Genomic DNA, 13,510 nt, shown 5'->3' with positions numbered 1-13,510 from the left:
AGGCCAATTGTCTTTTATCCAATACGGTATACAGTGACAATGTTTTATTTAAGTTCTATGTAATTTTACAGACTTCATATATCACACAAAATGAAATGGACCAAGTGAACTGCTTTATGAAACTTCAGACTGGGGAAAATTTTCTTCATAAGCTTGAAGTGCCAGTTCAATATATCCAGCTCTCTGTACTTCTGTCTTCACAAAAGCCTACAATGAATTAAAATAGAAATGACGATCGTTGGAAAAGTTCAACAGCTTAAGCATTAGTTTAACAAGTCATCTTGAAATACTGAAACCAAGCCACTGCTGTAACAAGTCTTGATGTCCTTACTTTATGAGCAGCTCTGACATTTAACATGGCAAAGCTATACAAGTATAAGAACTCAGCTTTTAGATAGGTTGTTTCCTGTGCGACCCAAGAGGAAAATTCCTGCACCTGAACCAAGCTTCTTAGGAGGCAAATCTGAGGAACTAGCAAACATAGTGGTAGACAAGGAATAAGTTCTGGCAGCCATTGAAAAATTGAGTGCTACCAAATCCCTTGGCCCAGATTGCATTCACCCAAGAGTTCTTAAGGAGCTCAAACATGAAATTGCTGATCTTCTCACTTTAATATACAACTTATCCCTGAAATCAGCCACCATCCCTGAAGACTGGAAGATGGCCAATGTCACACCAATCTTTCAGAAAGGATCTAGGGGGGACCCAGGAAATTACAGGCCAGTCAGTTTGACATCTGTTCCTGGTAAATTAGTAGAATCCATCATTACAGATAAAATTATAAAACATGTAGAAAAGCAAGACCCGCTGAGAAAGAGTCAGCATGGCTTTTACAGAGGCAAGTCCTGCCTTACAAACTTTAACTAGAGTTCTTTGAGGGTGTAAACAAGCATGTGGATAAGGGGGAACCAGTGGACATTGTCTACTTGGATTTCCAAAAGGCTTTTGACAAGCTTTCTCACCAGAAACTATTGAGAAAACTCAGAAATCCAGGAATAAGAGGGGAAGTCTTCCTATGGATTAAAAACTGATTGAGAAACAGGAAGCAAAGGGTAGGTGTAAATGGGAAGTTCTCACAATGGAGAGATGTAGGGAGTGGTGTCCCCCAAGGATCCGTTTTGAGACCAGTGCTCTTTAACTTATTATAAATGACCTGGAAGTAGGGGTGGGTAGCGTGGTGGCCAAGTTTGCGGATGATACCAAATTATGTAGGATGGTGAGAACCACAAAGGATTGCGAAGAGCTCCAAGCGGACCTTGATAAATTAGGTGAGTGGGCTAAGAAATGGCAGATGCAGTTCAATGTAGCAAAATGTAGAGTGATGCACATAGGGGCAAAAAATCCAAACTTCATGTACACACTACAGGGTCAGTGCTATCAGTCACAGACCAGGAAAGGGATTTGGGCATCTTAGTTGATAGTTCCATGGGAATGTCAACTCAATGCATGGCAGCTGTGAAAAAGGCAAACTCTATGCTGGGGATAATTAGGAAAGGAATTGATAATAAAACTGTAAAGATTGCCATGCCCTTATATAAAGCAATGGTGCGATCGCACTTGGGAGTACTGTGTTCAGTTCTGGTCGCCACATCTCAGAAAGGATATCGAAGAGATAGAAAAAGTGCAGAGAAGGGCAACAAGGATGATTGAGGGATTAGAGCACCTTTCTTATGAGGAGAGGCTGCAGTGTTTGGGACTCTAGTTTGGAGAAAACGTCTGAGGGGAATATGATTGAAGTCTGTAAAATTATGCATGGGGTAGAAAATGTGGAGAGAAATTTTTCTCTTTCACAATACTAGAATCAGGGGGCATACATTGAAAATGCTGGGGGGAAGAATTGGGATTAATAAAAGGAAGCATTTATTCACGCAACACATGATTGGTGTTTGGAACATGCTGCCGCAAGAGGTGGTGACGGCCACTAACCAGGACAGCTTTAAAAGGGGCTTGGACAGATTTATGGAGGAGAAGTCAATCTATGGCTACCAATCTTGATCCTCCTTGATTTGAGATTGCAAATGCCTTATCAGACCAGGTGCTTGGGAGCAACAGAAGGCCACTGCTTTCACATCCTGCATGTGAGCTCCCAAAGGCATCTGGTGGGCCACTATGAGTAGCAGAGTGCTGGACTAGGTGGACTCTGGTCTGACCCAGCAGGCTCTTTCTTATGTTCTTATGCTGTAATAAGATACTTCCCTTTTGTCCTGAAGCTAACTAACTAAAAACAATCAGCTATGTCACCCTACAGTATTAATGGATATATTCTCTAGCAGGAAACTATATATACCTTAATTAAATCTAGCCCTTTGAGATCTTGTTCTTGTGCATCTCTTGCAGATTGACAATCAGGGTGGAGCATGTGATACAGGGTGACCAGACTTGTGGCATCATCCAACCTGAAAAAAAGTTCATTTACAATCAGTAGCTCAACATTTACATGATCTGTATTTCCTGGAAACATAATAGTACCTGAGGTAGTTAGATTTCATTGACATCTAGAGTCACATCCATTATTAATTACTGTATATACTTGTGTATAAGCCGACCCATGTATAAGCCGAGGCACCTAATTTTACCACCAAAAACTGGGAAAACTTATTGACTCGTGTAACTCCAAAGCAGGTGGGGGCAGGGAAGAGCCAGGGCGCCCACTCCCCACCACCGCCTCGATCCCCACAGCAGCCTTGGCTGCTCTGGTGTTTCCTTGCTTGCAAGCAAGGACACGCCAGACAGAGCATTCACCTGCTTTTTGCAGAGCAGGCGGGGGCAGGGAAGAGCCAGGGCCACCCAGGACGCTGGCCGCAAACCTGTGGGGGGTGGGTACAGCAAGCTCCTGCCCACCGCTGCCCATCCTTCCCCTAAGTCACTCACCTTTTCCTTTCCCCTTCCAGCTCTGAAGGCTTGGCTCCAGGGAAGCTGCCGCTCGGGCAGGGTGTCTCTATCTTTGGAGCATTGCCCTTTTAAGAGAAAGATAGAGACAACCTGCCCGAGCGGCAGTTTCTCTGGAGCCAAGCCTTCAGAGCCGGAAGGGGAAAGGAAAAGACAAGTGGGTGAGTGAGGGGAATGACGGGCGGCGGCGGCGGGTGGGTGGCTCGCGTATAAGCCAAGGAGGGCTTTTTCGGCACAAAAACTGTGCTGAAAAAGTCGGCTTATACACAAGTATCTATGGTAATTGTCCTCTGTTCTGTTTTCAATAATGTAGATCAGCTAAGGTAAAAGAAATTGTTCAATGTCAACATCTTTAAATCCAAATCATGGGATTTATGTTGAACTGTACGGTTTTATAACATTTCTAGTTCAGTTTTTAGTTTCAGATATTTCCCATTTACATTCTTTTTAAGCATCCAACCAAACTAATATAAATCAACTGGTTTGTATTTCACTGCATTAGTTGTTCAGTTAAAGAAAGCTAGTCCACTGACAAGCTGTTGGCCAACAGTACACTCCTATGCAGAGTTACTGCAGTCTAAGCTTACTGAACTGAAGCAACATTTTATGGGATTGGACTGTGAGTTTTGCAGAATTCCCTAGTTACACATGTCCCTTAACTCAGTAAAGAGGCCTGCCATGTGGATGAACTCCTTTTGATTACAAGTAAAACACTTTATCAAGAGGTTTAATATCATTAAGAAACAGCTGCTGTTCTTCACTTTTAAAAAACCATATGGGGTTGCCATTACAATTAGAATGGACAGTTACTTGAAAGTTGTCCCACTTGATTTAATGGGGTGTACACCCAATAACTGTATTCATTCATCTATTTCAAAAGCTATATGTTAAGAAAAATCTAGTTGGTTGATAGCCTGCAGGAGAATGATAATCCAGGAGCACTCATGGTCATATACTGCCACAGTATTCTTGAACAAACACATCATAAAGGTGCAGGTAGGGCTACGGGCTTTCAGCTATCCCTGTACACAAATGATAAGGAGAACAATGGGATCTGGACACAGGCAAAAGCAAAAGTAGCTAATGGCTAGGAAATGAGAAACAAAACAGTTGAGTCACATCAAGGCATTAATCACAAGACAACAGTCCAAAGTTTAAGTGAAAGCTGAGTACAGCACTGTTCATAATCACATTTTAAAGGCAATACAATCTAGATCTTAATGGATCAGATGGCTCAACATGAACAAATTAATATATTGGAATGGGAAACAAGCAACATGACTGCTCTTCTGCACGTACACACTTAACTCATCAAGAATCACTTACAGATCCCTTTGAATCATGTCAATCAACAACCCATCTGTCCTCTTCCCATTTACAAGGTACCACACCATTCCTCCAAAGTGTCTAGTTGAACGCAGAAGGTCATACTTTGCATGCTTGTCAATATCATCGTATGTATGATGATGAACCTGTCCAAGGAAAAGTTGAAACATTAATGTTAGCCTTCTGGATTTAAATATGTATTTAAATCTGTAATGTCCAAAATACCTTTCTCCAGTGCTAGGTACTCACCCTGATATAGTCAGGTGAATCTGGCTCAAATTGCAAAAGGCAGATATTAAGGAGCTCTTCATGTCGGTCCTGAAGAAACACATTCTAAAACAACAATGGTTACTACATTTCAGACTTGTGCATTTCTCAATAAAAAACCCAAGTAAGTAAAATCAAGATCCCAGTTTAGACAACTGCAATATCAGTGTACTTTCCAGGTACAAACAAGGAAAACATGTAAACCATGCCCTGGCAGGATTCTAGGAAGAACAATTCAAGTAAAAATATTCCACTGCTGTTCAATTTGAGACTTCCAGCTAGTGTTTAGGGTTATAACAACCACATTTCAGTACATTTACGGACAGAATATATGGACTTTCATCCTGGAGGCAAGTAATTGTCTTTTAAAATTACATTATTTTCCTTATGGAAAAGAAACACGCATACTTATTTTCTTAATTAGTATTTTCACTTTTGGGAACAGTCTAGTGACAAACTGATTTCAAAATAAATATCAGTTCAATGTCATCATTGTGAAAGATTCAGGTTAACATCAAGTTAAGTGAGCATTTGCCTGAAGATCCTCCTTTTAAAGGAAAGTTAAACTATTTGCCTTTAGGGAACAACTACTACATGCTATATCTGGCACATATTGTTTTATACCAATGCATCTAAGTAGCTTTTATGACACAAAGCACTCTTAATGGGCCAGGTATTTTAAAAAAGTTACACCATTTGTTACAACAAACCTAAATGTAGGACTTGCCAAATGACTGATCATCACTAACACCCCCATCCCAGGTAAAAGGTTTTATCTGGCAAAGTTGAAATGCATATCCATTTTACTGCCCCCTACAGCAGCCACTCAAAATGCCCCCAGTCTTTCTCCAGGTGGGTCCCCCTCTCCCTATGAAATAGAATTTCCTTGAAGAATTTGAGGCTGCTGCAGGAGGTGGGGGTGGGGGGGAGAACCTGGAAGTTATGTCCCACAAGTGGAAATCTGGAAATATTTCTCTAGATCCAATCCAATAATACATGAACACCATACCAAGAGTAAGTTATATGTCACATGCTGAGTCAAATTTAATTGTGATTGGGTCAATGGTAGTGAGAACATAGCAGAGAAACATGGGAACACAGAGGCTGAACAGAAACTGAACAGACCACGGACTTGCTGCTACCTACAAGAAGTAAATAATAATAATAATAATAATAAGCCTTTATTTGGCATAACAATAATCATAACACAATAAAAAAACCTGAGATAAAAGGTATACAAATACAAAGGTTTAAGATAAAAGGTATACAAATACAAAGGTTTAAGATAAAATATAAATTATTGATTGTGCATCACCTCCAGTAAAAATTGTGCAACCAATTCACAAGTTTCATTGTCAGAATTGTCCAGAAGGAAAGGAAGTCTACCTGATTCTTCCATTTCACTAGGTATCCTAGAAAGAATGTTGGAATATTTTGATCTGATATTAGCAGATTTAGGGCAGCAAAGCAGTTGATGTGCCAATGTTTCAATTTGTTGTTCACCACAAGAGCATACCCTTTCGCTAATTTCCAAGTTGTTAAATCTACCACGCAATAAAGCGGAGGGGAAAACATTGAAGTGAGCAAGTGTGAGGGCTCTTCTCTGCATTGAATTAGTCAAAAAATACAAATAGGGAGCCATCCTGTTTTGATATAGGGGTATTGAAAGATGTAAGGGTGAACAAGTTTTCATAGCAGCCCTAAATAAATTAATCCATTCGCTTTCCAACAATTTTTGTTTTAACAAGTTGTAGGATTCTGAACTAGATAGCGGGAAAAGCGAGTCGAGAGATATACCAAGTGATTCAATCTTTCTTTCGATCAGAGAGAACCATGGATTAGCCTATCAGACAAAAGTAGGTGAGTCAGCGAGTGCTCATGTGAGAAATGCAGGCGAAGCCAAAATTTAAAAGCTCTCAACCAAGCCCTATAAACTAATGAATTTTGGCCCAGTTCTAAACAGAGGGCCGCATACGGTACACAATTTGGCAGCCCGATAATTTTACGGAAAAATTTGGATTGGACAGTATTCAAGGAGTCGTCAACTGCTTGGAGCCAGATAGGTACTCCATAAAGTAACTGCGCTTCTATCTTAGAGTTAAAGATTTTTAGTGCTGCTGGGACAAGGGAGTGGCCCTTTCCATAAAAGAAGCGTGCAATGGCAGAATAACTGATGGTAGCAGCTGCAATAGCAGCTTTTTTGTGGGGTAACCAGGAGAGGTTATAAGAAAATGTAATTCCAAGATATTTGTATTGGTTAACCTGCTCCACTGGCACTTTATTAATCGCCCAGTTATGTTTTTTGTATTGTTTGGCAAAGATCAAAATCTTGGTCTTTTGATAATTGATGACTAGTCAGTTATCTGTACAGTACTGCCCACATCTATTCAGCAGTCGACTAAGTCCAACTTTTGAGCGAGATAGAAGGATGGTATCATCAGCATATAGAAGTATTGGAATATGCCTTGAGCCTAATTTAGGGGCATGGTTATTAATTTCCAATAAGGCTGATGGAAGGTCACTCAAAAATAAATTGAAAAGGGTTGGTGCTAACACACAGCCTTGCCTCACACCTTTAAAGGTAGAAATAGAATCAGTCATGAGACCTTCACTGCGGAGCACTTAACTCTGCAGTTTGTGTTGGTATAAAGTTGCCTGATTAGAAAAAGAAGTTTATTGTCTATTCCTTGTATAGCCAATATATTCCAAAGACGCTCTTCTAGAGACTGTGTCAAAAGCTGCCTTCAAATCAATGAAGGCAGCATAAAGTTTGCTTCTTGGACTTTTGGAGTATTTATTAACCAGATGTGTAAGAAGCATAGCATGGTCTAACGTGGATTGAAGCCTATTTGCTCTCGGGCAAGGATGTTCTGATGACTGTCCCAGGCCTGTAGTTTGGGTAGAAGTGTCTTAGCATATATTTTCCCAATGTCTGATGTCAAACTAATTGGGCGGAAGTTGGCAGGATCCGGTTGTTCAGATTTTATAAGAATAGGTACAATGACTGCAGATAGCCAAGGCTTAGGAATGAGGCCTGAGTCATTGATTTGGGTGAATAGATTGGCCAAAAGGGGTGCCCACCACTCTATATGCGACTTCAGTATCTCTGGGGAAATTATATCTGGGCCAGAGGCTTTACGGGGTTTCAATTCAGTTACTAGATCCATGATTTCCTGAGTTGTAACAGGAGGCCATTTGGAATCATCTAATGATGGAGATGGATGATAAATGTTACTGGTCTCTTCCTTTTGGAACAGCTTCGCAAAATGATCTATCCAAACCTCAAGGAGAATAGAAGAAAACGCCCTCATTTTATTGGAGTCAAGTCTGTTTGTCAAGGCCCAAAACTGTCTTGAGTCATTGGAGATTACAGCTTGATATAAGCGATCCCACTGATTCTGCGCATACAGGACCTGTTTCTCTTTCATTAAAGAATGAAGAGTAGTTTTATATTGAACTAGCTGATTGCGCGACACAGGATTTCTAAATCTCTTGAACTGTTGGTAAGATGCACGAATTAGTTTGTTTAATTCATGGCACTCTTTGTCAAACCAGGGGGCACCTCTAGTGCTGTATGGAGGTTTCTGCTTAACGGACTTTACAAGATAGTCTGTGATATACTTGATTAATGTTTCAAAATTGCCAATTGCCACACAAGGCGAACCTGCCTTATAAAAAGCACTTAAGAGATTACCTAGATGCTGAGAATTAATTAGCTCATTGGCGGTAAGGGCCAAATGGGATGTCCAGAAAAGCGTAGGTAAATACTCTTTAGATGTATCCATAGGAACGTCCACCCCCTCTTCCTGATGGAGAACAAGGTTAAGTGAGAGGTGATCTCCTAGTAGGAGACCTTCTACTAGGAGATCACAAGAAGTAAATTAAAATACTTTCTCAAGGGATTCCAACATTTTACCATAAGGTTTTCATTCTTGAATAGAGGTGGAGGGTTAATTTCACGGCCTTCTCTTGGGAAGAAGATTTGTATCATCCTGTCCCGTTCCTCCCAGGTGGCCTTGCGTAAGACTCCATTCGTTTCTCGAACTACGATGAAACGTTCCTGAAATGAGGAAAAACAATTAGTAGACTGGAATTCTTCATCATAGTTCTATTAATTGTCTTTAATTTAAGTACTGCTATAGAGTACTGATTTTAAGTCAGCACTCTGATCCACCAAGACATTTTTAAAAAATTCAGCCTAGAGGCATATTCAAAACTAGGGCAGCTATGTTACTCAGACAATGGCTCATATAAGGCTGTATATCTTGATCATTACAAAGGGACCCTGAAGTTGCTATGCCCCACAAACTCCTACTGAAACTCTGAAGGCAAGGAAAGATTCTCTTGCCTTGCTGAAGGAAGGAGATTCCCAGACTTGGAGGCCCAAAAACAGTGCCCTAAGGATGGTAAAAACACTGCCATGCCAACCCCCCCCCCCTCCCCCGGTTTGAAAACGGCGCTTTTGAGACTCACTCCCTGAGCGAGTTTTTTAAAAAGCGGCATCTTCCCATCAGCGCGGTGCAAAGCGCACTGGCGTGAGGCTGCTGCTTTTGGCCCCTCAGGTGTTCTGTTCACCTACCTCTCCCCCGTGCACAGCTCTGGACGGCTGGAGAAACACGCCCTGCTGCCCTCCGACCCCCAGAGGTCTGAGGGCAGCATGGGCATGTCCCTCCAGCCGTCCAGAGTTGCACAGGGAGGAGAGGTAAGTGAACGGGACAAACTGTGGGCAGCTCCATGCGGAGCCGCCTCTGCAGTTCACAGCAGCTTTGGGGCTGCCGGTACAGTACCGTGCGAGCGGTCCCGAAGCTCCACCGGCATTAATTAATTATGCCGGTGGACAGCCATTTCTGCTGCTGTACAGAAACAGCCAGAGTCTCACTTACAAAACAAAACTAAAATTAAAATATTAATGAGAGTCTAAAATGAAAAACCCACTATTTTGTAATAACACATCCACTGGATCTCCTGGTTGCTCTAAAAATAGCCCTTTCCACAAACACAAGGACCTTTATGCCAGTGACAGTCTCTTGCATCAGCAATAGGGTACTTGTGCAGGAGAAAATTGTCACAATTAGAAGAGATCTACAGGACTCAATTTAGTATGGTTTTTCTTCAAAAATCTTATGTTTATGCAGAAGCTGTTATTTGGTAGCTACATCTCAGGTGACTGAACTGAGATTTTAAGCAAACAATAGCCCTATTTCAAAACAACTTCTTGAAGCAATTGTATCATTACCCAATGTAAACCTACTACATAAAAGCCAAAACATTTTTAAAAATATGAAATATAAATATCTATTTTGCAACTGACTTGAAATATTTAGTTCCATTATTCCAATTTACCACTGGGAATATATTCCAACTTGCCACTGGTCCCTTTACCTTTATGGTTTTGTATGTATAATAAGAAAAATTGGATATTTCCTTTTCAATTGGAGGATTTATTAGTGAAATAAAAAATCAGTTTGAGGATATTGAGGAGGTCACGCCATGCCAAAAATCAGTACTGTTCCAGAGCAACTAAGAAGACTCACACGGTGTGGGGTATCATATTCTAAGTCTGTAAATACATATTTGTAAGGCTCAATTCCATCCAGGATCTTGTCTTCCGCTAATACATCATGAATTGGTTCCCGCTCGCTTAATACAGGAGGCATTTCCAGCATCTCTCTGGCTTTCTCAACAGCTTGCCTCCTAGCCTAAAAAAGAAAAGAGGTGGGTAATTGCAGCAGCAAAAAGGTTTGCACAAGCAATTTCAGAGAAGCTCACCCACTGCAGTAAGAAGGCAGAAATGAGAAAAAGACATCATCAAATTACAACAAAGTCATTTCAAAGGAAGATGTGGAATCAATTATGTGACATTAAACAACATTAAAATGTCAAGGGTGTTTTTGTTGCTTGTTTTCTATGCTTGTTTTCTATTTGAAGATATTGGTTTTATAATGTGGTAACATCTAAACACTTGACAGCTGTTCAAACAGTAATGAAAAATACAAAATATATACATTTTATAGATTTCCATTTCATGTAATAGTAAACTGGCTGGCCCCGATCTACATGGCAGCCTTCAGGGAAGGCAGAGGTCTCTAATCATTGAGCAGAATCCCAAGACATGTGGAAATCCACCCCCAAACAAGGCCTGATGACTGAAAAATGTCAGATAAAGGAAAAAATGAGAGTGAACAAAAATGAGTCTGCTCAAGACCCCAAAGAAAAAGAATTCTGTAGGATTCCTGGGGTTTCAGGGAGACTTAAAAACTGTTGACCCTTTCCATGATTCCTTGCAAGTCTCAGCTTATATGCTGTCTATTACTCATTTACATTCATGGAAATACTTGTTTCAAATCCTTCAGGTCTGTAAATTCAGAGAATAAAATTCCTTTCTGTTTTCTGAATGAATTATGAATATAGTAGATCACTTTTGCATTTTCACTGGTTCAGATGACACTGGATTTTAGTCAACAGTAGTTAAGGTTTTGAACTAGTATACGGAAAACCTAGGTTCAAATCCCCACTTAACACCATGGAAGCTTGCTACGTGACTTTGGGAAACTCATACACTCTTGGATAGGAGACCCCCAATGGAGGCAGAGACAGGCAATGGCAAATCACCAAATCACAACCCTTCCTATGAAAGTTTGGAATGCAACCTCTCAACAGTCACAGTTTTTTTAAAAGTGTGATCTAATTGCACGGTAAAATGAAATATTTCAAGAAAATAGATGATTCTATACCTCCTCCAGTTGTAATTCTGTCATGAGCTTGTACTTTGGAGGTTCAAGTTCCTGCTTTATGGGCTTAAACACCTTCTGCAGATCCAGTCCTGTCATCTTGTACAGCAGGATTTGAACACTTTCATCCGTAAAGCTGGGCTTTGTAATATTAGATCTGTTTTCATCTGAAAAACAAAGAGTTAATCTAAACAGCAGGAAAGGCGGAAACAAATATTTATAAAAATGAAAGATTAAGTTGAAACAAATACTATTTTATTGAACTCACAGCATGCGGTAGTGGCTAACAGTGACAAACTGTAATCTGGAGAAGAGGGTCCAATCCCACACTCCTCCTGCTGGGTGACCTTGAACCAGCCCCCGTTCTCTCAGAACTCTGTCAGCCTACACATAGGCAGGCAGTAGCAAAACACTTCCAAACATCTGTTGCCTTGAAAATCTGACTGGGTCGCCATAAGTGAGCTGTGACATGCACACACACATTGAACTCACATAACTGCCTAGGACAGTGGTTCTCAACCTGTGGGTCACGACCCCTTTGGGGGTCGAACGACCCTTTCACGGGGGTCGTCTAAGACTCTCTGCTCTCAGTGTTCTCCATCTGTAAAATGGATAAATGTTAGGGTTGGGGGTCACCACAACATGAGGAACTGTATTAAAGGGTCGCGGCATTAGGAAGGTTGAGAACCACTGGCCTAGGATGAGGGATTTGCAGATTAAAAGCATTGTGGATCCTACTAAAAGGGCCAACAATGTATCAAATAATGTTATACTGAAGAAAGAGGAGACCAGAGAAAACCTCCAAAGTAATTCTGGACATACAGGAACATGTAAACCAGGATAATTTTATACTAGTTTAGTCAAACTACAACAGTTGCATCCTAAACACAATAGGCAGAGTTATTACAGGTGCTAACCAAGTGTCCCTAATATTCCCTTCCTCTGACATGCCTGCCATAACTCTGCTCCTGAAGAGGATCCTCAAAAATAGTATGTGGGGTCTAGTGGCAGAGGGGGGAAAGCTGATCTAATCCCAAATGTGGAAGTACTGCTAGCCCAAGTGAAACAATGCATAGGATCCAACCTATTATCTTTACAAAGCAATACTACTACTGCATAGCCAATTAAATTAATAGCCAATTTTAATCCATATGCCAAACCAGATCATTAGAAGAATAGAGGCTCAAATGATGTTCTGAACTGGATCAGGCAATATTTCAATTTTATTGCCAGATAATTCTTACATACACACCCTTCCTATTACATCCTCCAAAAAGGCAGACTATAAATAAATTAACAAAATTAAATATCTGTTATAATTTAACCCTGGCTACCATCGCCTGATTTTTCTGTCATTTATTAGCTGTCTTAAAGATGCTATTTTGATTATACTATAATTAAATCCTATATTGATTTAATCTCTCGTCTTTGTATTATTGATTGCAAATTTGTTTCATACGAGCGACTACTTTGCATTAACGGGTGGTGCACAACAACTTAAAATAATCTTCAACCTATCCGCAGTCTGAGTGTTTTTTAAAAAAAAATGCAGGTAGTTCACACGTGCAGCGGAGGTGAGCCGCCCTGATCCAACAGGGAAGCTGCACGTTAATCAATTGTCTCTTCGCCTTCCTCCCGCTCTTTTCTGGGCCGCTTGCAAAAGTAATGCAAAATAAAAGACTCACCCCCATCCGAGCCCTGGCAGAGTTCCCGCCATCCCCATGCAGCTGGGCTCCGGCGCGACCATCTCAGAAAGAGAGAACCTAGGAGAGGCCGCCCGCCCTTTAAGCACCTAGTTGCTCCAAGAGCAGCCATCGCGGATTGACCCAGAAAGGCATCCTTTGTTTCCGGATCTCCGCGCAATGTATCTTGGGTAATGTAGTATAGGAGGTAATTGCCCTGTTCGCCTATACCGGCGTGGTAGTGTTCTTTCTTGTGCCCTTTCGAGGCAGTGGTCTGCTTGTACAGGTGAAGCTTTGGCCCTTCTGCACGTGCAGAATAATGCACTTTCAGTCCACTTTCAATGTGCTTTGCAGCTGGATTTTACTTTCACAAACAGTTGTGAAAGCGGATTGAAAGTGTATTATTCTTCTTGCATGAAACGGGCCTTGGGGCTTGATGCCCCTTCAGTGCATTTACAAAGACCCAACATTTGTATATCCCATACCACAGGCATTTCACATAAACTGTTAAAACAAGGAAATTCAAGAAAAATATCAAGACAGCAAACAAAAATGTTTAAAACGCAACAAAACAAAGGACGAGCAGCAAAAAAAGACCATTTCCCCCTCCCATGG

The 13,510-nt window shown here is 41.0% G+C and overlaps 1 protein-coding gene across 1 annotated transcript; it reads right to left on the bottom strand.

Annotated features, from left to right (window-relative positions):
* Positions 1-22: 22 nt before the first annotated feature.
* MRPS22 (mitochondrial ribosomal protein S22) lies at positions 23-13,058 on the bottom strand. Its single transcript, XM_048505276.1, has 8 exons — positions 12,899-13,058; positions 11,217-11,380; positions 10,017-10,181; positions 8,399-8,542; positions 4,465-4,548; positions 4,216-4,361; positions 2,288-2,396; positions 23-207 (listed from the first exon to the last, which is right to left on the bottom strand). The coding sequence occupies exons 1-8, from the start codon at positions 13,026-13,028 to the stop codon at positions 115-117; spliced, it is 1,035 nt and encodes a 344-aa protein (XP_048361233.1). The 5' UTR covers positions 13,029-13,058; the 3' UTR covers positions 23-114.
* Positions 13,059-13,510: the final 452 nt, after the last annotated feature.

This window comes from Sphaerodactylus townsendi, linkage group LG08, assembly GCF_021028975.2.
Source record: "Sphaerodactylus townsendi isolate TG3544 linkage group LG08, MPM_Stown_v2.3, whole genome shotgun sequence".
Classification (NCBI taxonomy): domain Eukaryota; kingdom Metazoa; phylum Chordata; class Lepidosauria; order Squamata; family Sphaerodactylidae; genus Sphaerodactylus; species Sphaerodactylus townsendi.
This window is presented reverse-complemented; position numbering and strand designations above follow the sequence as displayed.

Coding starts and splice junctions, on each gene's coding strand:
- MRPS22 (XM_048505276.1), bottom strand. CDS start 13,028: ATGGCTGCTCTTGGAGCAACTAGGTGCTTAAAGGGCGGGCGGCCTCTC. Junction 8,543..10,016: donor AATATGATACCCCACACCGT/GTGAGTCTTCTT, acceptor TCCTCATTTCAG/GAACGTTTCATCGTAGTTCG. Junction 4,549..8,398: donor TCAAGAATGAAAACCTTATG/GTAAAATGTTGG, acceptor TTGTTGTTTTAG/AATGTGTTTCTTCAGGACCG.